General features: G+C 45.6%; 1 protein-coding gene and 1 long non-coding RNA gene across 2 annotated transcripts in view; one reads left to right on the forward strand and one right to left on the reverse strand.

Annotated features, from left to right (window-relative positions):
• Tcerg1l (transcription elongation regulator 1 like) overlaps window positions 1-25,635 on the reverse strand; it is a 183,019-nt gene that overhangs the window by 44,075 nt on the left and 113,309 nt on the right. Inside the window, exons 5-7 of the mRNA XM_031388667.1 lie at window positions 22,534-22,628; window positions 18,673-18,761; window positions 7,685-7,839 (exon numbers count right to left, since the gene is read on the reverse strand). Coding sequence (XP_031244527.1) covers window positions 7,685-7,839; window positions 18,673-18,761; window positions 22,534-22,628 — 339 coding nt within the window. The remainder of the gene's footprint in view (window positions 1-7,684; window positions 7,840-18,672; window positions 18,762-22,533; window positions 22,629-25,635) is intronic.
• LOC116103145 lies at window positions 15,833-20,944 on the forward strand. Its single transcript, XR_004123417.1, has 5 exons — window positions 15,833-16,096; window positions 16,467-16,678; window positions 18,824-18,974; window positions 19,389-19,484; window positions 20,634-20,944. It is a non-coding gene; the product is annotated as an uncharacterized LOC116103145 (long non-coding RNA).

Below are 25,635 nucleotides of genomic sequence, written 5' to 3' on the forward strand. Positions count from 1 at the left end.
CTCTCTCTCTCTCTCTCTCTCTCTCTCTGTGTGTGTGTGTGTGTGTGTGTGTGTGTGTGTGTGTGAGTCTCTGTCTCTCTGTCTCTCTCTGTGTGTGAATCTCTGTGTCTCTGTGGGGGTGAGTCTCTGTGTCTCTGTCTCTGTAGGAGGTGTGAGTTTCTATGTCTCTGCCTCTGTCTCTCACTGTATATCTCTCTCTTTTTCTGTCTCTCTCTGTGTCTCTGCCTGTCTGTCTCTGTGTGTGTGTGTGTGTGTGTGTGTGTGTGTATGAGTGTGTGTGTGTGTGTAAAATTCATCTTCAAGGCTTCAGGGACATCAAGGAACATACTAGAAGATGGTGTAGAAAAAAATTAAAGAGCTAGAAGGGAGCAGTTTCCTCCACACTGACCACACCCACCACTATCATGAAGCAGAGTAGCTGTGAGCATGCTCATGAGCCAGCCTTGGTCTATTTAAATTTCCTTGTGGAGGGAAAGCCTTTATAAGATCTCCGTGGGGTCATTCCTTTATGAGATTATATAAGAGATAAGCAATTAACTGGAGTAGGACTCTCATCAGTGCACCTGTGCTTAAGTGGCCCAGAGGACTGGCTGCTGGTATGGTTGCCTTTCGAGTTACCCATGTAAGCAACCACAATAAACGCATTGCCAAAGGTTTCAATAAGTGTGCTATTCCTACATTCTATGCTCTAACACCAGAGTGAACCTTCCAGGCTTCCTCTTTATAGAAATGGGTGGCTGGGTCTTGCAAATTGATCTGCTCCTCTTGCTTCAGGCCCTACAACAAGACATATGCTTGTACCCCACCTGTGAGGTCAATGCCATCAGCTTTATCTCAGGGTAGACCAAAGTTCCTGACCTGTGCTTGGTTTCCACAGCCTTAGAAGGCACACAGCCTTCTGATTGGCCTGTGCTTACTATTTGAGGCAGTATCAACTGTCAAACCTGGGCTTGATTACCTTCAACTTTTAAAAACTAACTGGTTTAGAGAAGAACTAAGTTCCCTTCTTCCCTCCTCTCTTATGCTAAATGAGAAATGGGTAGAAGTTTGGCTTTGGGAAACCACACTGATGAGGGTTGTATAGTCCCATATAACAGGCAGGGCTGAAGGCAGAACAGAAGGTAACACGGGTTCTTTCTTGTATTGAAGAAGAAGGCTAACACTGGCTTATCCCTCAACTGATGGATGGAGGCCAAATGCAGCTGTGAAGAAAGTGTTATGACAGTATCCTAAGACCACCCACTTTGGGGTCATCTCCTCTCGAATTGACTGGTGCATTCCCTAGTTGGAGACTCCTTTTAAGCTCTCCCTGCATTCTATCCTGTGTTGCCTGCTAAAGTCCGTGTGGGACTCTCCCAAGAGACCATGGCTTCCTCCCCCTGTTTAGCTGGTGTCACACAGACCAGAGATTGACCAATATAGCCATTGAAATAGACCTTAGAAAACAAACAAGGTCCTGTTGCCTTCACTGTAAAACTATCAGGCAGAGGCCTGGATGATTGAAAAGTACACCATGCTGAGCTCATGTATAAGCGTCAGTTTCTCCCACGTTTACCCGATTCTTCCTGGGCTAATGAAACATGTCCTTATTTTTTGGGAGGGTTCCAGCATTTGCCTTTCAGTGGCCACCTGGTCCCTTTGTGATGTGAGCCCCAGTACACACTGTCTTGACCACACAATGCCTAGGAAGTAGCCCCTTCACCAGCTGCAGCTGTGTTTACCCTCAGGGTGATTTTTCTTCTACTTAGTGAAATGCATGTCACTGTGAATCCACATTTGTCCTGAATATAAATGACTAAAATATTTGCACAGCAATTGAAGCTGAGTGAGATCTTGCTTGTCTTTATTACCAGATAGGGAACAAGAAATTGTTAGCCAAGGCTACCTGTACCTGAATTCTCTCCTATGTGGCCTGATCAGGTAACTTTTCCATTGCCTGATTGGTCAGACCAATCAGCCTTCAAATCCTGATCGCACATACAATAGACCTGTGAGATGAGTAGGATTCCTGCTCTGGGACCCCTTCCTCTGTAAAGTAGGTACAGAGATTATGGAAGCTGAGATGCCACCCAACAATGTCGCCAACCTCATCTGAAGACTGAGAAACACTTAGGAACACTCAGAGAGGAGACTCCCAGTTTCTAAGCAGTTCTCCTAGTGATGGGGGATTGTCCTGTACCATCCACATGGCCCTGGATAATGAAAAGTCCCTAAAGAAGAGGGGAGGGGCCATGTTGGAAAGGCTGGAGATGCCTCCTAGGAGCTTTGAGGATGGAGGAAGGTGCAAGGAAGTCAGAATGCCACCAAAGTTGGAAAGGAAGAGGAAACAGTCACTCGGAAATAGTCTCGGAAAGGACGTGTCTTGCCAGCACCCAGGATACTCACATTGGACTTTCTGCTCTCTACTACTGAAATCTGCTCTTTTTGTTTTGTTATAGGATAACTTTTGGTAGCTTGTTACATTGACATCAGCAACTCATGCTCAAAACCTGTGGGGCCAGCCTGCAGGGCTGTTCAATTTTCCAGAAGCAGATAGGGGAGTCCCTTGTTGGATGTTTTTCTCTAGCCTCTGCCAAGAGGATGCCTGCTGCCTCTGTCTGATCCCCAGGCCTCATATTCTCTTCTGCCATTGAGAGGAGAGAGAACAGTAGGAGAGAGGGTAGAGTGATCACTGCCTGGCTCTTCCTGCCTCTCCTCTACCTCAGGAGGGGCTCAATGGCCAGGTTTTTAATGCACGTTGATATTTAATGCTGTATTGTTCTAAACCTCCTAGTGAAAGGACCTCCCAGTGCAAGAACAGGATGCCTTCTGTGGACAGAGCAGGTGGGCTTCTAGGATGTAAAGCTGCCAGAGCATTAGCCAGCTGGCCAAGAGATTGCTACCATTCCCAGGAAGAGTGGACACTGCAGCTACTGATTACAGAAAGAATTGCACCTCTGGTAGGCTTGATGAGCAGTCTGATGGAGACACGATTGTGAGTGCCTCTGATGGGAGGAGTTTATACAGTCCTAGAGTGGAGCAATGGGTTTTAGTGAGACCTGTGCTTCTCATTTCACATGAGTTCAACAGCAAAACTACAGAGCCATAAAACATCTGGATGCATTACAAGGTAATTAGAGGGGAATTTAGATCTTCCCCAGAATCCCTCTGCGAGGCCAGGAGAATGAAAAGGTGGATTCCCTCCTTACCTGCTGAATGACAAAGGATAAGTACTTGGGCCATGCCTAGTAAACTGATGCTGAGAGCTCTCACTCCCTTGCTTTATATCATGAATGCTCACCATGCACACACACACACACACACACACACACTCATGTATTTATGCATATACTCATATACACATAGACATGCACACTCATATATGTACACACATGTACACACATACATATGTACATTCACATATACACAGTCACACATACACATATTATACACATACATATGTACATTCACATACATATAATCACATATACACATGCATACACATATACATACATGCATATATACTCAGACACACAAATTGATATAATCACACATAAACACACCTCTCATATGCACTCACAACTAACACATATACACATGCACTCATATATACACAAAGCACACACATATTTACATATATAGGCATATACACTATCATACACACATATACACTCACATATGTGCATACATATTTATATACACACATAAATATGTACACTCATACATCCACATACACTTACACACTCATATATACACTCACATATACACTCACATAATCATACCATACACACATAATCACATAAACATAAACACATTCACATATACACAAATACATATATGCATATTCAAATGCACATGCTATATATTGACACACATATATACTCACATATACATAAACATGTACATGTATATACACACATATACATTCATGCACATTTTACATTCATACATATAAACACATGCAGACTCATGTACATTTACACATACTCATATACACTAGAACATATGCATACTTACACATACACATTCCTCTCATATATATATATTAGTTTTGTCTTCTTTGTCTCTTACACGCTCACACTTGTTCACACACATAAACATATCCATACTCATACACTAAACTCACACTATTTCTCTCATACACATATACACTCACATCCATATGTACTAACATCTATGTGTTCTTTCTCTGTGTGTCTCTCTCTGTGTCTCTCTGTCTCTCTGTCTCTGTCTCTGTCTATCCCTCTGTCTCTGTCTCTCTCTCTGTCTCTCTCTGTCACACACACACACACACACACACACACACACATACACACACACATGCACACACACACACACAAAGCCTAACGCTGGTCAATGTGCCAGACATTGTATGCAGTCCATTCATTTCATTTGCCTCTTGGAAAGAGTACAGACCAACAGATCAGCTGGAATACTAAATTGTTCTGTTTAGATTAGAAAGAAGCAATGTATCAATACACTCAAATCCAGGCTGGATCACCACTGAAAAAAATATGAAATGAAATTTGCCACCAAGCACCACCACCCTGGAGCTCATTATACTAGCAAGATCACATCATCTGTGAAACATGGAGAACCAGCAGTCAGGGAAGATGCCACTAGGCTACCGTGGGCTGGAGACGCTCAGTTCTCCTCTCTTATCATTAATTAATCCTCCAGAATTAATCCTATCTGCTTGTCAGAGCTCACAGAGTTAGAGGTTCTTAACTACAAGACTACTAAAAGTTGAAACTGAAAGCCATTTTCATGTCCTTAAGAAATCTGTGGAAAGTCATGTTTAGTTTTATCCCAGGTCTCTGGGCTCTCCACCCTCTGGGTCCTGGCCCTCCAGCAGTGTGGAGTTCCCTCATGGCATGATCTCAAACTAGACCAGTCATTGGTTGGCCACTCCCATAATTTCTGTGCTACCTTTACCCCAGCACACCTTAGAGGCAACACAAATTGCATGGTGAAGTTTATGTGAGTAGGTTGGTGTCCCAGTCCCTCCACTGGAAGTCTATCAGACAAAACTGGCCAAAAGGAAAAATAAAAAGTCAGTGAAATGAATCCTAATGATATTCTGCTATACTCATGGATTGGTGCCTAACCCAACTGTCATCAGAGAGGCTTCCTCTTGCAACTGGTGGAAACAGATGCAGAGACCAGAGCCAAACATTAGACAGAGTTCAGGGAATCCTTTGAAAAAGGGGTGGAAGAAGAACTGTAAGAGCCAGACATCACAAGAAACCCCACAGAATCAACTAACCTGGGCTCATAGGGATTCACAGAGACTCACCCAACAAGCAGCGAGCCTGCATGGGACTGACATAGGCCCTCCACATATATATTACAATTGTGTAGCTTGGTCTTCTTGTGGAATTTCTAACACAGAGCAGGAGCTGTCTCTGACTCTTTTTGCCTGCTTTGGGGACCCTTTTCCTCCTACTAGGTTGGTTCTGCAGCCTTAATACAAAGGGAGGTGGTGCCTAGTCTTATTGCAACTTGATATGCCATGTTTGGTTAATATCCACAGGAAGCCTGCCCTTTTTGGAAGAAAAATGGAGGAGAAGTGGTTGAGGGAAGACAGAAGAGAAGTTCTGGAGGGACTGTGAGAAAAGGAGGGAATGGAAACTATGGTCAGATTGTAAAACCAAACCAAACAAACAAAAACAAACAAACAAAAAGAATTGTGTGAAAAAAAATTCCCACTGCCTATGATAGGCTTTTAAAGGTAAGAACGACATGTTGTCGAATGCTTTAAAATTTCCTGACTATCTGTCTCAAAGGTATACTGTCCCCAGATTGTGGTCTCATGCTAAGCTATTCTGGGAGGCATCTGGGAGGCACGAGACTCAACTCTGCATTTGTACCTAGGAAGTGTAATTCCTGTTGGGGTAGAACACAGCATCACTGATGGACATGACCTGGGTGACTCAGGTCCCTTCCCTCTGCCCATGGCCCCCTCCACAGATGACCCTGTAGAGGCTCTGGAGATCCATCCCTAACTCTTCAGATCTGGCCCACTTTGGTCCAGACAACAGAAGTAGGAGAGAAACTGCATTTAACTCCCAATAATTTCATTTCCTTCTCTTTCCTGCCAGTCCTTTGGGGAAAATGAGGAAAGCACATGCAAGTTTCTGGAAGAGTCCACATCTCTTAAAAGGTGCAAAGAGCACTGTCACCATCCACACAGCAAAAGAAGTCGCTTGACAAGGAAAGCCATGCCAACTGCTTCTCGAAGGATTTGAAATCCTCTTGCTCTTTCTGACCCGTGCACCTTCTCTTGTCTGAGAGCCAGAAGCAACGGATCTGCAGGGTTTATAAAGCCTCGTTGGGGATGAAAATGTTCCCTCTAGTTCAGACTTTACTTCATCAAAGAGGAAAAGCACTCACAAGCCCAGTCTCATCATCCCTGGACACAGAAACATTTTAACAGGTTCTTTTTTTTTTTCTTCAGTAAAATATACACCTAGGACATCTTTATTTTACCAACATCAGCTGGAAAAACCCTCCAGAAAATGTTCTGCTTAAGTGAAGCAGACATACTACATTTATTGTTTCTTGTTTATTCAAGACTAAGTCCAGCTTCCTGAGAGCACTGGCTTCCATGTCCCTTAGTACTGTGAAGAGAGCTGAGAAAGCTTGAATGGACAGCCTTCTAAATAGCTCTGATTTAACCATCAGTGGGAGCTAAGGCCATCTCGTTCAGCTCTACATAATGTGAAATCAAAATACTCAATACAACCCCTATAAAATACCTCCTGAGACTAAACAACAATTTCCTTAAAACGAGTCAAGATTCCATGCCCAGCATTCTGGCTTTCTTCAGACTGTCTAACGACTCTCAGCATGGGGATGAGACCGGGTGTGGGCTTCTAATTCCATCCACTTGGACAACTGAGGCAGGGGAATTGGAAGTCCAAAGCCTTTGGGAGCTACATTATGAGTTCAAGGACAGCCCAGGCAACTTAATGTGACCCTGTATACAAATAACAAGCAAAAAGAGGTCTGGGCTACAGCTCATCAGTCAGTACAATGCTTGTTTAGCAAGGGTAAGACATGTTCAACCTCCAGCACACCTCTGGAATGATGCTATTTTAATCATGGGCTTGGGAAGCAGAGTTTCCCATAAAGCTCTCATAAAACATATATCTGCTCTCTGGAAAAGGAGCCTCTTAAAAGTTGCTTAGTGCTCTTCTCCCATTCTTGGTGAGAGAGAACTCATAAGGCTGGTCAGAAACAACTGCTTCCTTGTCTACCAGCCCCTTCTATAGGACAGAAGGCTGCTTGCCCCACCCCCATGTGTGGGCCTCTGTTAAGATCTAACAGTGACCTCCATGATCAGGGGCTAGAGTGAGCCATGGGGTTGAAGGAAACACTTTCATGTGCCCACATCTGTTCTGCAGAGCAGATAAACAGATCAGAGTTATGCATGGAATGAAAGCCAAAGGACAGCTAGTGGCCATCTGCACCGTCCCTGCACTAATGACCTCATGGGATGCAACGAGAAGCCCGAACCCACCACTTGAAAGGGTCAAGTTTTCAGTGGGAAGTGTCACGGAAACTTAATTTGTGAGTCTGCAATCCTGAACACGACTCCATCAGAACTACTTCCCCGCATAACCAGGAACAGCAGCTCTGGCTCCTGCCCCCAGACAGAGTGTGGCCCTTCCGAAGCAGCGGCACCACATCCCCTCTTAATTACTTGCTGAGGCTTCCAGCTTGCGTTTGTGGGGTGGGTCCTCGATGATTCTTTTGAGGTCCCCACGGTTCTGCAGGTCCACTGGCTTCTCCCAGACTGACAGCTGCATGGTTGGGTTGAAGAAGAAAACCCGGTCGTCACCTGTCCAGACCACACACCTGTGAAAGTCGAAAACTTGCCTTAGTCACTTTTCAGAGACACATGGTGAAGAGCAATACCCATACCCCTCTCTCAGCATGCCCTTCTGGACTGTGAAATTCTGGGAGGCATCAGATAATGACGGCAGAGCTTTTCCTTAGAAACGTTCTGTGCTTCTTCTCACACTCTCTCATTTGGTTGATAGGTATGGTTCCCATCCCCTTTTACCAACAAGTATTCCAAACAAGGTTCTAAGAAGCTAAGAAACTTTACAAGGCCAGAGAAAGCCAGGACCTTCCCAGCTCAGTGCCCTGACTGACTCAGACCTAGCCACTTGGGTTCCCAGGTGACAATTTCACTGCCTTCCACATTCAACCCTACACACCCATCAAAAAACACCATACAGCAGAGACGATACATGGACCACGTGACCCAGCACCTGAGCTGTGGCATCCTGCTCACTTTCATAAGGGCCTTGTACTTTCAGATATGGATATCTAACGTATAGGGAAGGAATGGTTTATTGTTCTGGAATACCTTGAGAGAATGAAAAACAGAGATAGACACAGAAAACAAGATCCCTTCTGCAAGGTTGGTCACTGGCCTTGGTGTGTGTCCCCTGTTCTTAGGATGCTGCAGAGAGGAAGTGTGGTTATGGCCATTTTCTATCCAGACATCCTTTAAAACTTACCCTGGGTAAGAGATTCCTCCCCAGCCTCAGCTTATCATAGTAGCCTCTAAGAAGCTCCTGGATCTTCTCCATGCTTATCTGTGCTACAGGAAAGGGAAGAGTAGGCTATGCATACAAAACCTCATCGGAGAGAGGACCACTGGCCACCTGTAGGTACTGTGAGACACTGCTGATCCCTTGATGCCTTGCTCATAATCATCCTGGAAGGTTAGAATGGGTGTTTGCATAGAGGGACTCACTCCATGTTGAGGCCAGTTAGCTTTATTCCATGAGCTGTGCTGAGAGCCCAGGCTTGATTCCCATGTGTTAGCAACTGGCTGGATTAGGACCCTAATGACCTGAGAAGGCCCATCAGGTATCTTATTTGACTAGGTCAGGTTCCATGGTGGAGCAAATAGAATGATGGACATCGAAATTTCTGCATTCAGGCCTGAGAACCTACAACTAGGTTACCTCAAGTGACAAAAGTCTTAGAATTCAAGATTGATAGGTGAGTGGTGGAAGCAAAATTAAAACTAGACCCTTCCCCCAGTTGCAGTCAGGCTTTTGGTGCCTTGCTGTGACCACAAAATCAGACTGAACTGAAGCTCCTAGCAGCTAATTATCTGTTTGCAAGTCTTGCTTGGATTATCTTTTTGTCCTGAATCTCGGCTGAACTTGGCCTGAGTGGAAAATTCTAGAAGCATCCCTAGTTTTCTGTACCCTGGTCTGTCTCCTTAAGACTTGAACTGTTTTGTGGTGTCTCCAGGAGATAGGGAATTGTTCCCACAGTTTCACCTCAGCAGTCAGGCAGAGGATACCATCCTCATGGGAGGTTAATATATCCCATGATGCCATAAGCACTTGGGACCTAACATCATACTTTAGCCTTGTGCTCCTACCCAGAGCTGAGCAATTGACTCTGAAGGGATAGATAGATCCCTGGTCTGAGGATATGGCCTTGGAGACCTGTGTATAATGTGAGCTTAGCCTCTCTGTTTGTAACAGTTGATGGGCATAGGGACCTACCAGTAAGTCCTACCATGGACCCATTTATTAAGCTTTTCCCTTCTAGAAGAGAACATTTTCCTCAGCCGCATGTCTAACTTCTAGTTCTTACTCTTTAAATACGTTAATTCCAGAACTCTCTCACCATGGTGACTGTCATGGCCCCTTCCTACTGACTTATTTTGACTGGGTGGGATGCACAGGAATCTGGTTGTTCTGGTTTGGCTTTCTGAAGCCCTTCATTGTCTGAAGAGGGCTAAATGGAGGCTGTTCATGGTCCAGGAAACAGCTGGGCTCCATGGATACCCCATGTTTTTTGAGACCCTGGTCTCTTTCTTCTTCCCTGGAGACCCCTTAGGTAACAAGTAGTAGTTACACCCGTGTCTCATGCACTGTGTCTGGGGAGCTCCACTCCAGATGATCCCAAGGCTGTGGGAGGGCTAAGCTTCCAGGGGAGCTTGGTGGTAGCAGCTGAGATGGCAACAGCCCTTGTCTTCCCAATACCTGCTGCCAGGTTTTCAGGTCCAAGGCCCAGGCTTTCCCAGTAGGGCCTGCCATAGAGTAATGATGAGAAAAGCTCACTGAGAAGTGTCCAGCCCACTCCCATTTGCTGGTCTGAGGAGGTTCTGGCATGTTAAATTAATGCCACAGTGTATTGGTATTTGCATGAGGATTACTGGGGAACAGGGCTTGAGAAAGGGGGCAGGAGGCCCAAGGGAGGAAGCACAAAGACAGTTGTAGGTCGACCCTTAGGGGTTGGGGAGGGGACAAGAGTCAGTAGCCTCAGCTAATCCCAGTTTCCCAGCAGGGAAAACTGCAGGGCTCCAGCAGTCTCTCCTAATGTGGAACAGATGGATCTCCACAGGTGGTTTGTGGGAAAATCTCTAGCTGTCCAGAAGGCTTGGGGTCACATGCTGAGTTCTGGTAGAAATCTGGTCAGAGAGACAGTTTGGGGCTTGAGCACAAGAGGCCTCGAGGATGAGAAGCTGAAACCAGATGAGGAAAGACCATCCATTGTCTCTGGGTTGAGATGAACAGGTGTCCTGCCCCATAGTGCTACAGTTTAATAGTGTCAGGCTGTCAGCTGTGGACCCTGAGATGCCACATAGAGGTCTCCCATCAACTGGAAACTTGGCTCAAAGCAAGTCAACAGAGCTGGAAAAGGTGGGCACCTGGCTTGGATAGGTTGCCTCCACAGCTGTGTGTAGACAGATGCATCTAGGCAGATGGATCTATGTAAGTGGTCCAGGGAGCTTTGTGGTGAAGGGCTGGGGGTTCCTACCCTACTGTAGGCTCCCTAGACTTTAGGCTGAACAGAGGAGAGGGCTGCTGGCCACATGGTCTCCAATGGAGGGATCAAAGAACAGGTTAGCATGATCTCTGGAAGGAGCCACTCAATCTCACTACTGACCAGACCAATGCAATGGGGGGCCTGGCTCATAGCCTTCTGCAGTTATGTTCCTTTCCCTGAAGTCAAAGATGAAGGCTCCTTGAGGACATATACCTCAAAGTCTTTCTGCTGGGAGCCTCAGGTAGCTTCTCTGGGTTCTCCGGTGTCTCCCCTCCATGTCCCAAGCTCTCTCGTTCACTAAAGAAACAAGGCTTCACACCTCAAAATTTCTATTTATTTGGCCAAATTACCCATGCCAAATCTTTGTCACACATTCAGAGTTCTGTGGGAGGCAGCGGCTGTAGCACAAACTACTCAAGTATGAAGGCACACAAGTGCATCCTGCCCTAGGAAGAGCTGCCTTTTCAATGCCACAAGATGGAAGAACATCTCCTGCTCCCCATCCTGCCACCACCAAACTTCTAAAGCCAGGGAGGAATGGGGCTAATTAGAGATTTAATGGAGCATTAGTGTCTGATGTGAGTGGTGACAATTAATGCAGTACACATTTATATCCAGGATGCGAGGAACCAGTTCCTGTGCCCAGGGGAAGCATGTGGAATTGAACTGCAGAGCTGGTGACAGGTAAATAGATGGGATTCCCAAGAGGATATCTGCCCGTCCACTTGTTCCGGTTGGTTTCAACTAGACGGAGCTGGCTATGACATGCAAAATTAATTTTATGTTTCATTTTATGCCCATTTTAAGTACATGGATAGCTCTCCTTCTCTAATCATGCCACATAATTCCTGGATGGCAGCCATATCTCTCTTCTCTCAAAATGTCCCTAGATCCCGGTGGATGTAATTAGTGCACTAGAGTTATTTAAGTCTGATACAGGATCCCCACAGTGAGAAGCCCCTTGTGTAGAGATCTGGTGGTGGTTGATTTGCTCTAGAAAATGGTTTTTAGTCATAAAGTCACCCTTTGAACAGCAAGTCCTGAGGGGTGGGGGAACCACTGCCGTTTGGCCCACTGGAGTGGGAAATCAAGTCTGGCCTGCTGCCTCCATGAACCCAGGACAAACATACCTGTGGCTTCTTGCTCTACTGACTCGGTTCTGCATGCTCTGTCCAGGGCAAGGCATCCTTTCTGTATCTAGTATGCCATCAATGGATAAAGACCTCCTCTGTCCCCTTTGCTATCTGGGGCTTTGCTTCTACAAGGGACTGACTAGGACAGGGCTTTGGGTCCTCTGTGGTCCAGTTACAGGAGAAGAAGAGGACCATGAGCCCTGTGGAGCCTGATCACCAAGGTAAGAGAAACATACCCAACTACTTTGGTCATGCCTCCCTCATATTTTTCAGAGTGGGCTCATAGGGAAGAAAAACATTGTATCTGATACTAAGGACAGGGATAAGAAGCAGCTGACCCATGCGTGTCAGCAGCACTGTGCTTGAGAATGGAGATAGCTTTATAGCATGACTGTCACATGCCCCCATGCTGAGGCATGCCAGGTGAATGTTTCTCAGGGATCTGGAGAAGTATAACATGGAATTGAGGCCCAGCTCCTGAAGGCAATGCCTCGGTTGGCACCCTTCCTGTGCTGTTATCTCTGCTACTTACTTTCTGAGGTGAGAGCAGGCAGGGGTGGGGAGAGAGGGCTATGGAAGTGCTGACGAAATCCCACCTGTTGTTCACATGCTCTCTCACAGTGGCACCCAGAGAGACTACAGGAATGGCTCCTCAAGGTGTGGCCAACCTGAGCTCCTATGCTGCATACCAAGGGCTGGTCCTTTTTGCTCCTTTGTGTGCCTTGATGATGTTGCAGCTAGCTATCTTTAGCTGTTTCATAGACTCATCTTTCCTCATTCTGTGAGTGGCCAATCAGTAGCAGCAGACCAGCCTGTTAGTGTCCTGCCACTTTGCACCCAGCCTTTCGGGAGATGGGTTCAAGACCTCCCTCTCTAAGAAACCAGGTAAACCAACCTGGCAGGGTTCCAGGCTGTCTAAAGGGTCTATCATATGAGGGCATAAAACCACCCTTCTTTGCCCTTGTCTACCAGGGTCCCAGCTTTCCACAAATTACAGGGGCTTGTATTTTATTTTTAAACATCTACTCTGACCTTTGATCTCCTGACTCAGTTCAAGACAGTCAAAATCACAGGTGAGGAGCCACAGGAGATCCTTCTGGCTTAGCACTATTTCAGAACTCAAGTATACCTTCATGGAGACTGATAAAAACCACCCGGAGCTTGGAGCTGCTCACTCCTTCCCTCACCCACCCAGGGGGCAACCTCCAGAGGCCTCTTCAGCCTGAGTCTAAGTGGTAGCTTCCTCCTGCCTCCTCCTCCGTCTGCCATAACTAAGTACTTTGACATTTAATTCAGCATTCAGCAGTCCCCTCCCCAGCAGTAACACCTTACCTGTCCCTTCTCTGACATAATAAAAGGCTCAATTATGCAAAGGGGACAAAGTGACATTTGGTTTCCCTTCAGCAGTATGTACTCAAAGAAGAGTGATGCTTGCTCGCAGCTGAGCGAGCGTGATCACATGTCACATCTGAAATTGACAGTGCACTGATGTGGCCCAGCCTGCTTCTCCCTTAATAACTGTGATTCCTAATCACCTCTCTCTCCAGTCAAACATCCATATTCGTCACGCCTGGGGAACTACTTCTCTCGCTCTCTGAAGCGGTTCTGCCAACTTCATCCAAGAACATGCTTTTATGCAGATTCTTTTAAAGTCCAATAAACGCAACACTTGCAGTGTTATACATCCAGAGATTTTATTATTTGAAAGCTATATGCAATTAATTGATAGTTATGATAGTCTTAAAATACCAAATATTTTAAGTCAGGATAAAAGCCATGCTATTAACATGAAACCAGAGAATGTGCCCAGGATGACTAACTACACCCAGCTGTTTGAAAAATCACTTTAGGAACCATACCTATAGAGGTTCTACCCAAACATGTCTCTTAACCAGCATGGCTTGTCTGCCCGCCATTGGCCTCTCAATAGGACAAGAGGCACCAGACTCATGGCAACACCATGTTCCTTTGGGCAAGCACTTCAACTGCATCTGCATCTTAGGGCCCAAAAGAAGTATGAGAGACCTGGCTTTTGTAGGAGGCAGTGCCTATGATAGCACCATGCCCCCCGACTCCTTGACAGGACACATCTTTCTCTTTCCACAGAACTCACAGGCAACATTGTTGGTAAGTCGCTGACCAAGCTTGAACTGCATCAATCTGGACTTTCTTAGAAAAGTGAACTGATGTGAAATGTTCAGTACATGTCGTTTAAATTTCATGAAAATAGCTAATTATTTATAAATCCATAATCTCTAAAATGACTCTCAGATGCTAATTAATCATTGATGCTGACATTTATTGCCCTTTGAGCCAAAGCCTCATGGATTTTACACTTTGTTTAGCCATTACCTTTGAAATGTCCCCGTGTCATCAATAACTGCAAGAAAAGCATTTCGGTGCTGAACAGGAAGAAGCTCCAGAGGTGCGTGTTCAGCCTCCTCAGCGGGGAGGCCTCACTTTGTGTGGAAGCGGATACATACACTTCTTTCCTCAATGTCTTCAAAACTGTGTTGGGAATCTGGGTCTCTTCAAACCACCCAACAGAGCTAAGTAAGCTCTGTGTTCTTTTGTAATGAAGAATTGGCTGAAGATGTTATTCTGGAGCCTGGAAACACCTTTAATGGTTAAACTGGCACCCATCCTGAGAGGAGAATGCACAGAACTCTGGATCCCCTCTCATTTGGGCATTGACTTTGTGTTTCTAAGGTTAAGCTAATGTGTCTGCCGAGGCCGTCTACCTGGCCATCTTGGTGACTAGGCTATAGGAGAGCATCTTCCATGGTTAGGGATGTCTTGTGATGCTCCAACCCACTTTTGACTTACTTAACTCTTCAGCATAGAGAGTCCCTGTGAGCAGACAAGTGTCCCCCGTTTCCCTCTCATGCCTTTAAAGCTGTTTCTTCAGCTTAAGCAGTCTGCCTGGTATATTGCACAGGGTGGACACAAACAAGAAACACAACACACAGTTTTCACCTTCAGTCTTTGCTCAATAGTCTACACCTGTGTGCATGAGACTCACAGTCTTGTTTACTGGCAGTCCTATCAAACATGTGGGTCTGCTAAAGTATGCAGACAGAATAAAAACACCAACAGGTTGGCTTGTACGTTTCAACTGCCTGCTTGTTCTGGTTCCAGTTTTCCCAGGCAACTCTGAGGCTCAGGGTGATGCCTCTTGTAGCCATGTCATCTCTGCCTACTTGAAAACCTCCCCAGCCATGGGTCCTAGGGGGAGTTTTATTGTAAGATTTCTGTTCTTCTGCTAAAGTGTCTCCTTCCAGAGACTCTTCTGTGCCCTGATCCCAGACGTAGGACCTTGTCCTTTGTCCTGCTTTACCATTGGGCACAGAAACTTCTGGGCCTTAGAGCATCGAAGGGTTAGTGCCTTGAGGGGATAACAGAAAGCCATGGCATTACCTCCAGGAAATGCTATCAGGCTGACTGTGGTCTAAGCCTCCATAGCTGAGACAGAGATCCCAGAGATTCCTGGGTTTGGGCAGAAATGTGCATCCACACCTACCAAGGCAGGTGATAGAGCATCCCCACCCCCCAAGCTGCACTTGTCCTTGCCATGCCCATGTCTACCAAGGAGTTTCTATACTCTGACTTGAATGGAGTTGCTTGTTAGTAGTTAGTTTAAGGTGGCCACTACTTTCTGAGTGAGGGTGCTAGTGTACCACGGTTGCAGGTGGTACAGGTGAACAGAGATGGGTAAAAGACATGCATTATTGCTCCTGTACCTCTGGGGATTCCCAGAGTACCTGGCTGACAAGGGGCAACCAGACACTGGTGAGCTCCAGGGGCTTTTATTGTCATTGTGATGGCAACAATGACATGAGGTAATGGAGACGGGTTCTCAAGGTTCTTCATATGGAGTAGTTCCATCCCTGGAACAGATGGTCACAGTTCCACATGTGGAGGAACTCTGTTCCTGGGGAAGACAGCCATGGCTCCCCCAGTGGAGAAGCTACACCCTTGAGCAGACGGTGCTGTCAGGAAGAATCTGGCCTCTAAGATTCCACACATGTGATGCCAGGCTTAATGAGTCTGTCATTCCAGGTGCCTACAAAGTCCCTCTCAACCACATTAGCAGATGAAGTGAGAACTGGAAGCTGTTATTCTCAACAGAGAATCCTGGCCCCTCTACTTGTCAGCAAGTACGAATCCCCTCTCAGGTATGGCGAGATCTTCCAACACACACATCCTTAGCTAAAGGGCCACTTTACAAGGCAAGGAACTGCAGCTTAAAAAGACCTGAAGTCAGGAACAGACAAAGCAAAAGATGCAAGGGAGATAGCATCACCCTCTTGCACAGGTTCCAGTAAGGAGGCCCCATTCTGATTGGTTCATGGAATGGAGCCCTTCTAACCATCAGTAGGCATTTATTGCTACTCAGCACAGGCTCTGCTGCAGAGTACCTGTTACTATCAGCTTGCCAATCAAAGAAGGAAGGGCCAGGAGCAGCCCTCCACCACCTTGAGGCAACAGGACATCATGGATTTTGTATACTCAGTGGGGCCTCTGCGGTTCTGTTCCTCCCTTCAGGTCTGAACCCTCTCTAGCTGCAACTACAGCTCAGGCTCACAGCAGTGCTCCTGGTCGCCCCAGAAAACCGCTCATCCATTCCATCTTCTAGAAGAATCGTGGTTCCACTCTCAGAAGCCTACAACAGTGTCATGCGGTCCTTTTCCTGGGAGAGAATGTTTCATTCCTCAGGGACCAAGTCCTTACTCTGTGATTCCCAAACACCTCCTGTAGTAAGAATGAGATTCATTTCTATCGTGCTCATGTGATACTCAAGGGACTCCTGATACTCAAGGCAAGAAGGCTTACATTCTGACTTAGCAAACGGAAGGCCAGGGTCCTCACACAGGGAATGGGAAATCTACAGCCCATTAGCCTCGCTGACTATCAGCCAGGCCCATTTCCCATTAGGGTCTAGTGTTCAAGGTCATATCTCCAGATCCATTCTCTCGAGGGAAGCTCCATGGAAGCCATGGCATAAGGTATGATCAGAAGATGTTTCTGCACATAGATTCCTGCCCACTCTGGGTCCGGCATAGGAATCTGCTGAGATTACTGGGACCTACTGAACAGACAGGGGCATGCTTTGGCCCTCTGACCATACCTTATTTCTTGCTAGTATGTTCAGGATGGGGATTTGTCTACATAGATCATGATATCTCATTATGAGAGCTTGCAGCTCTACCATAACCTTCTAGGGAGGTAGGACTGATATAAATTGCTTGGTCAAAAACATATCCAAATATGTTTCCATAGAGAACCTGCCATTGAAATGAGACAAAAAGCTGGGGATCTCCGGGTATGAAATTATGTTCAGTTGCCAGGTCATAGAAGCATTAAGCCATCTCATAGTTCCTGAGTCATATCTTTTATAATAAAACTGCAATCATAGTTAATCACAGTTAAGCACTTTTCTGAGTCCTGTGAGTCACTCTAGAGAATTATCACCAAAATCAAGGGGAGGCAGTGGGAGGCCCTGTCTTTATAGTCAGCTATACAGAGCATGGGTAGCCTGCTGAGGCTGCCTACAGGCTAGCATCTTTATGAAGTAGCCTCCTGGGACTAAGCCTTTAGCTCAGAGGTGTGATGTCAACTCATAATCTAGTATCTAGAATCGGAATTGAACAAGAGACTCTCAAAGCACTGGGGGTCATGGGCTTGGGGAAGCAGTGTCCAGAGGCAGAGCTGAAGGTGGGGAGTAAGGAGGTCATTGATGCTACAATATAGACATTACCCTGCATAGAGGGAAGGGACACTCTCTAAGTAGGGTAGATAGCCAGCACATGGCCACAGGCTCAATAAGCCCTGCATAGTGAATGTGAGGCCCTGTGACAGTAAGTCAGTCTTTTCAGACATAGCATTGCTACTCTTAGAGCTTAGAGTTGCATCCTGATGGCTTCATTGCAGCTCCCAGAGGGTACATTACCCTGATACCCCCATTCCATCTCCCAGAGGGCATATTATTCCAATACCCTCATTGCCGTTCCTGGAGAGCACATTACCCTAATACCCCCATTGCAGCTCTCAGAGGACACATTACCCCAATACCCCCAATTGTGGCTCTCAGAGGGCACATTACCCTGATACCCCCATTGCTGTTCCAGGAGGGCACGCTACCCTAATGCCATCATTGCTATTCCTCTTGGATGGATTGAGCATTTCCTCCCAGCTGTCTACTGCACTCCAATTGTCAGGTTTTAAAACTAATTTTTACTATAATAACCTTTTTATCCTGGTTCCAAATTACTCCATTAGAAAAGGGCACTTTTAAAAACCAAAGACGGTGGCTCCCTGATGGAAGGTGCTTTGGAGTAAGGCATACTCAGAGATCAGGAATCCCCCCATGGCAGCCGGAGAGAACAAGACGCGACTTTAATTAACAGTTACTTCCCGATGTTCCTTCTCACAAGAGAGTGTAGAAAATCCCTAGCAGCTCATGGCATGCTACATTTACCTCGAGCCGCTGACTCTCGCTGATCTATATGCAACAGCGTTGCTGTTTTAATACATACAAATACACCAGGACCGAGGAACTCATCATTTAAGTGCCATTTTCCTTTCTATAGATGTGACAAAAATGGAGAATTATACCTGCCCTGGGGTGCAGAATGTGTTTTTTAGACATAATGCACCTAAGGAGCATGCACTTTCTCTCTGATGACATTAAGCAGACTCTGGGACAACATGAAGCTGTATTTTATAGCTCTTGGCTTTAGGGGTGTCTTACCAGGGGGATCCAGGCACAGGCGTGGAGGCCACCGGTTTATTGCCTTTCGCTGCAGTTTCCTCCCCTCTTACCAATATGGGTGGAGGCTCCTTTAAATGAAAGAGACGATGAGAGATGATTGTGATTGTTTTCATTCTGAACACTGTCTCAGTTCCAGTAAAAAAGTAGAAAATAACCAAGACTACGGCAGACTCGGCTGTCTCTAGCAATGACTACAGAGTAGAACATCTCGGAGAGAAGGCTGTCAGATTGAGCAATCACAAGAAGGCTTGAGTTGACAGTGGCCTACACTACACACACAGGTAGGGTGATCCACGAGAAGCAGCCTCTAGGATCCCCATTTGTCTGCTCTCAGATCCAAAGACAAGGGGGAGTCATAATAGTGTTGTAGTTCTGGGGTGCTGGGAAGGGGTAGAAAAATATCACTGAGCTCATATCCAAGATTCATGGACTGGAGTCACTTGCTCTGCCATGAAATCCCTATGTACAGTGACAGAGAGCCTCCATGCTGCAAGGTATCCTGACACAGCCAGAGCTGACACATTTGGGTTCATTATAACAGGGGAAGTGACAAGCTCCCCCAGTCTAGTCTGGAACTCATTATATAGTCTAGGCTGGACTCAAACTTGCAGGGATCCTCATGTCTCAGCCTCTTGAGTAGTACCAGCTGATACTGGTATCAGCTACCACACCTGACTCAGTCTTTCATCCTTAAGGGAGAACAGAGTCCTAAGCAGGTTTGGACGCTCTGGAGGCTGGGGTACACCCCCCATCAAGTTGCTCAGACAATACTCAAGGTGTCATTTTTCAAGGTATGTATGATTCTCGTGCCCAGCTAAGTTTGGAAAGTGTCACTTTTTTGCTCCCCATTTAGAAAATAAGAGCTGTTTGAATTTTGTATCTTCTAGAAAAAAATTTAAAAAGATTTATTCTCTTCAGTTCAAAACAGCAGCAAACATGCCTTTCTCTGTCTTCTCAGATGGAACTGGGGCAGGGGAGGCAAGTCTTGTTAGAAATTAAAAACTCTGGATGATGAGAGGTCCAATAAAGACCCACAACCAGGGTCAGGCTGCTGTAGTAAGCTGTCCTACTTAAGACAGCCATGGATTCTTGGATGGACAATGGGTTGAAGTCTAATTCCCACCTTGGAAAAGCAACATCAAGAGGGGAGGTTCTTCAAAAGGAAACAGGCTATGCTACAATTTTGTCATGGTTCTAGGAAAGAAAGGAATTCAGAAAGCATAAAATCTAGGCATAGGGGCCTTTTAAAACCACTCCCACACTCCCAGAAATTTGCATGGCTTCGATCTCAAAACTCAGACCACACTCCCACACTCCCAGAAATTTGCATGGCTTCGATCTCAAAACTCAGACCACAACAAAGATGATGGCCTCTCTTTCTATCTGGAAATTCAGGTAAGATTAAAGGGTAGATGGATTGTTTCAAATGACAACTTGTTCTGAACTGAGGGTTACAAAATTGAATATCACCTTGACATTTTAGAATATGAGTTCACCAGCAATAATGCCAGTGAATTTTAAGTCATGTATGGGAAATGATGACTGACCATGTGCCTAACCTAATCTGCATGAAGTTAGTACTCATCCCAGTGGCAGGAACACCCAACAAGAGGTCAGTGTGGGAAAGGCAGCAGTGGTACCAATGCCTGGCACCAGTGACCAAAGTTCAGGACAATGTGGCAGACACAGCTTGTTTTCCTTGTCACTCTTCTGAGCATGGGGACAGGAATGCCCTGATTTATGGACACCCTAAGCACAAATTTCTAATGTAGTGATAAAGGACCGTAAGTTACTATAAGAGCCAAGAGCAGTGGTCTTCCACTTTCCTAATGCTGTGGCCCATGCTGTGGTGAACCCCAACCATAAAATTATTTCATTGCTACTTCATAACTGTGACTTTGCTAGTATTTTGAATTGTAACGTAAATATCTGACCCACAGGTTGAGAACCATTGGCCAAGAGGACTAACGCTGGAACTGGAGCAATGGCTCAGAAGTTAAGAGCATATACTTTTCCTGTGGAAGACCTGAATTTAGTTCCTAGTGATCACTGTGGGCTGCTCACAACTACCTGTAACTTCAGCTACAGGGAATCTAACATCCTTTTCAGCCTTCCTGGGCACCCACACTCATTTGCATATATCCCCACACAAAACATAATATTTTTCAAATATTTTTTTTTCAAAAAGAGGTAAATCTGCTGAGTGTAGCTCTTTGATAAAATCTTTGATTAGCAACAAAACTGCTTTGTGTTATCAAAAGAGCCAGGTAGTCCCTCTCAACAGGGAGCAGATGGCCATAAAATCATCTGCCCTGTTTCATGTTTAGATATATCTGAGAAGACGGTGACTGGAGCACTGTACCCATGATACACCTGTGCATGTGCATCCCATATCTGTCTGGCGTCTCTTGTAGCCTCTGTTCTTTGTGGTTGATACCTGCATTTAATAAATGGTTTTAATTTATACTGCCATCCCTTATATTCATAAGTATAAAAGCAAAACTTTTATGGAATTTTTAAAGCAATTTCTGGAAGTAGAAGATATTTTTGCTTCCTGTGAGAAAAAAAGGTCAGGATGAATAATTAGCTTAATGGGGATTATTAAGAAGCACTTGTCTTCACAAATTATACACACACACACACACACACACACACACACACACACACACACTCACACACACGCAAATAAGACCAGGGTTTATATTGTTAATCCAATTAGGGAAACTGGAGGGGGTTTTCATTTGGAAGTTAATTGAACAATAGAACACAACACATAGCATCCAAGCACCAAATTATTCAAGTAAATATGGTAGAGTGTAATTTGTGATGGTTCCAACTTCTAAATTTGGCATTGCTAGGATTCTCTCCAGCTAATTACCAAGATCTTCTTCACGAGGCACATGCTGGTTATGATTTCCTGTTGGTGATAAAAATGGCTAATCATGGTGTAAAACTACTGCTTGACGAGGAAGTAATAAAAGTGAATCAGACTGGCAGAAACTAGTAATCAAGCCAGTATTTATGGATGGCACCAGCAAAGCTAGCTGTGTAATTAATATGTAATTCTGGCAGAGATGTGCTAATCTTTCTTGAAAAACTTATCCTCTAGGACAAATTTTAATCTGGACCAACACACACTTGTGATTGGTGTTCATCATCCAATATTGATACTAGAGGTGGGTAAGGAGAGGTGAGCTTCCAAGTGATTAAGTCCTGGGATGAAGGGGAACATGGGCCAGGAAGAACAAAGTACCCCCAGTGGGCATGAGGTAGGAACACATGAGCAAAGTAAGAAGAATATGTAGAAAAGTTCTGAGACACAGAGCTCCAGGACTGTCTGGTGAGGGCAAGTACCCTGCAATTTGTTAATCTCAAGTTTAGTGACATGGGGGAATCTCAGATGATTCAGAGGCAGGGCTGGTCTTAAAAGGCCATTTGACAAGTGTTGAAAGAATGGCCTGAAATTAGAACTCTTAAAGAAAAATTCCCATGTCTTTGGGATTTCTTTAACAGTAAAAGCCTAACTTTGAACTGCATGCCTGCAGAAGCCTGGCCCATACCTGCCTTCTCTTCATTCTGAAAACAGATACAGTGTTAACTGAGCTAGAAGCCACGCTCCTTCCCACAGGATCACACTCATGTGGTCTACTCAGTCATGGTGCTCTACCAGACCTTGTCTGGGATTTGCCCTCCCTCAGGGTATGAAGTTGCCAGCCTGGGTTCAGCTATAGTGCAGAGCAGACTGGCAAAGCCATTTTATAAACCAAATGACAAACATGAGTGGAAGTATCCCAGCCCCAGATCTCCCAAACCTGGGCACTGTGTCTCTGTGACACTCACCTTATCCTCTTTGTCTCCCACCAGGCTTTTCCTCTCGGGGGCACGTAGCATCAGGGCAGGGGGATGAGGTGCACGGCTGTGCTCTTTGCCTTTATCTGTGGGACCAAAATAATAGCCATTAGTACTCCATTTGTCATGTCAGTCATGACTTGAAAAATTAAACAAAGACTAAATGTGGCATTGAAAATCCAAATTGATTCCCAACATTGCAGAGTACAGAGGCAGACTCTGAAGTCTTGGCTTTTCAGCTACAGTCTAATGACAATGTTACCCTAATGCTGAGCCTTAGAGACGTGAGTCTGTCACCTGGGCTCTCTCCTGACCTAGTCAAAGACCATCTATAATATCTATGTATATGACCCCCAGCAACACTACTTTTCAGCCTATCCTTGAAGATGCTGGCTGGTCCCGCTCTGGCTCCCATAATCTTGTAGCTGGAGAATCCCAGGAAGAAGAGAGTACATAGCAAGTGTCCCCAACAAAAACCACCCAGGACTGGAGCAGTCCTGCTAGTGAATCAGCACATGGGGAGAGGTGATAAGCCTGTATGTTTCCAGGTCCATGTGCAAATTGGGTTGTCATTGCTTTTCCTGTGTTTCTCATGCCTTAAAACAATAGCAAATGCTTTCAGTAAAAGGTAGTAGACTCATGACTATTTTAAAAATCAAGACTAGAAAGGGAAAACAAGCCATCTAACCACACGCCAGCCCAACAGAAAGCAAAGCCATCAGAGAAGCAAGTGCAGGCTTCCCTTTGTTTTGAGAGACATGACACTAGGACATTTCTGCTTCCCAAGATGGATCCAGAGCTCTTGGTATCAACCTCTGCTGGGAAGGCCACAGGGAAGGTAGATTGCAGAAATAGCTTTCTCTGTGTGTGTTTGTATGCACGTGTGTGAACTTGTGCATGTGTGTGTGAGCATGTGTATGTGTGTGTGTATGCCACATATGTGCACACTTTTACAAACATATTCAAAAGTGGTCACCTGGGAATGGCTTCCTCTAGGAAAACATCTAAGTCTGGAGGACAGGGCAGGCAGGGCAAAGTGGAAGAACACTCATGCCACCTTTTACCTGCAATCTTTCTTGATCTACCACTGCGAATATCTTGTACACTGACAGCGCCATGTCCACAGTCAACACCCTCTGCCACCCATTCTGTGCTGGCTGGTTGTTGGGTCCATGCCAGTCAGATTCCCATACTGGACTTGAGGTTATCATCAGTTCACACCCTAAAGACTGGCTGCAGAGTCAGGCAACTGCAGAGTATCCTGTCCCTGAACTGGGAGGAGAAGACCTCTCACTGAAGCAACTGTGCTTCCAACAGAACATCTTGGAAGCTCTGACCATGGACAGAGTAGCCCTGTAGCACAAAGGCACAGCATCTGGACCAGGCAGAAACAAGGATGTTCCATCTTTGGCTTCTTCTCTCCATGAGGGAATGGGTGTGAGTGCCTATGGGATGTCCTAAGTAGGAGGCCCCTTGTCAACCAAAACGCTAGCACTCTGCAGAAGTCCTGGCTGACAGTTTCTGCAGAGGACTGGGGACTGGTACATGCATCTGAAGGATCAGCCACAATTAGCTCAAGCTGTAGGCAAGCAAGCCAAGCATGAAATCTGGTGTCACGGTGTTCCCTCCTGTCATTGTATGTCATTGTTTATACTTCCACCCATACCCTTAATTTTACACAGAAGCCAGACATGCTAATCAGACAGTGCTCCGGCATAACCAGCCACAGCCACAACCAAGACACATCCCTAGGCCTAGCCAAACCATCTACCTATCCATTTCAAGATTGGCTGGAAAGGTAGAAGAATGGGACTCAGTAGAAGAGCTCTTGCCCAGTATGTGTGAAGACTGGAGCTGGATGTCCAATACTGACAAAATTGGGAGGGAGGGAGAAAAGGGTGGACATAGAGAGAGAGTGTGAGGGAGGGAGGAGTGTAAGAAGGGAGGAAGAGGGAGAGGGAGGAACGGAGGAGAGAGGAAAGGAGAGGAGGAGGGATATAGGCAGGCAGATCCAACTTTGGAGGTTCTATCAGCTTTCCCTTCAGTTGGATAAACAAATCTAGCCAAGAGACTAGTCAAGGACACAGGAGAATGACCTAGGATGCCAGCCTTGCTGCTGAATGCATCAAACTGTCTAGATCTTGTGCCTTTGAGATTGCTCAGTAGGAAAAGCTGACCTCTAGAAACACAGAATGCTACACACAAAGAATGTTATACACAGAGAATGCTACACAAACACACACTAGGTAGATAGATAGATAGATAGATAGATAGATAGATAGATAGATAGATAGATAGATAGATGTGATTTGGGAAAGACTTTTAACTCTGAGGTCATACCTGAAGCTCATTCTTTGCCAAAGTGTCAAGTAGGCCTGGGCACAGACCTCTGTCCTGATTCCATACTGAGCAATCATATTTCTGCCTTTCTCAGAGCAGGTTCAGTAAGTCACTACATCACCACCCCACAGATCAGCAAAGGAAAGGGCACACAGATGAGAGAAATGGCCATTTGTTTTGTGACGCCCCCAAGGTCAAAAACCTCATTTAAAAATGCGCACACATGATCCTTGACATCAGCCTTGAGCAAGTCTGTTGGCTTCGCCATCTAATCACCTGCTCTCTCCTGCCCAAAGTAGAGAATTAATACTTTAAAGAGTAAAGTCAACAGAGCTTTGTTGCTCAGAGGCCTAAAGCAGGTGCAAGGCCATTCAGTTAATAGCAGTGGTAGTCCTTGCTCCTTCACTTTCCGGATTCATTCACTGTTGTTGACACTGGTACTGGGATGTCACAAAGCCTGATGATTCTACACCTTCTCTAGGCAACTGAACATATTTTTAATCCAGCAAGATCCTCAGCTTGCTTTCCAGTTTCAGTGTAGGTCTCGCTATGGAGACGCGTTGGTGAGAGTATTGGCCAAGCTATTGAATTCAGCCCTGTCTCCCAGAGAGGTCAAGGTGGGGTATTGTAAGATTTGGGTGTGGTCAAACACTTTCCTATAATTCATTAGACATTATACAAATCTCTAGGTCTAGGCCCAGCCTAGATACCCAGGGTATAGGAGAACAAAGTAGAGTTTATTCAGAGACATAC

Source organism: Mastomys coucha, unplaced genomic scaffold, assembly GCF_008632895.1.
Source record: "Mastomys coucha isolate ucsf_1 unplaced genomic scaffold, UCSF_Mcou_1 pScaffold21, whole genome shotgun sequence".
Taxonomy (NCBI): domain Eukaryota; kingdom Metazoa; phylum Chordata; class Mammalia; order Rodentia; family Muridae; genus Mastomys; species Mastomys coucha.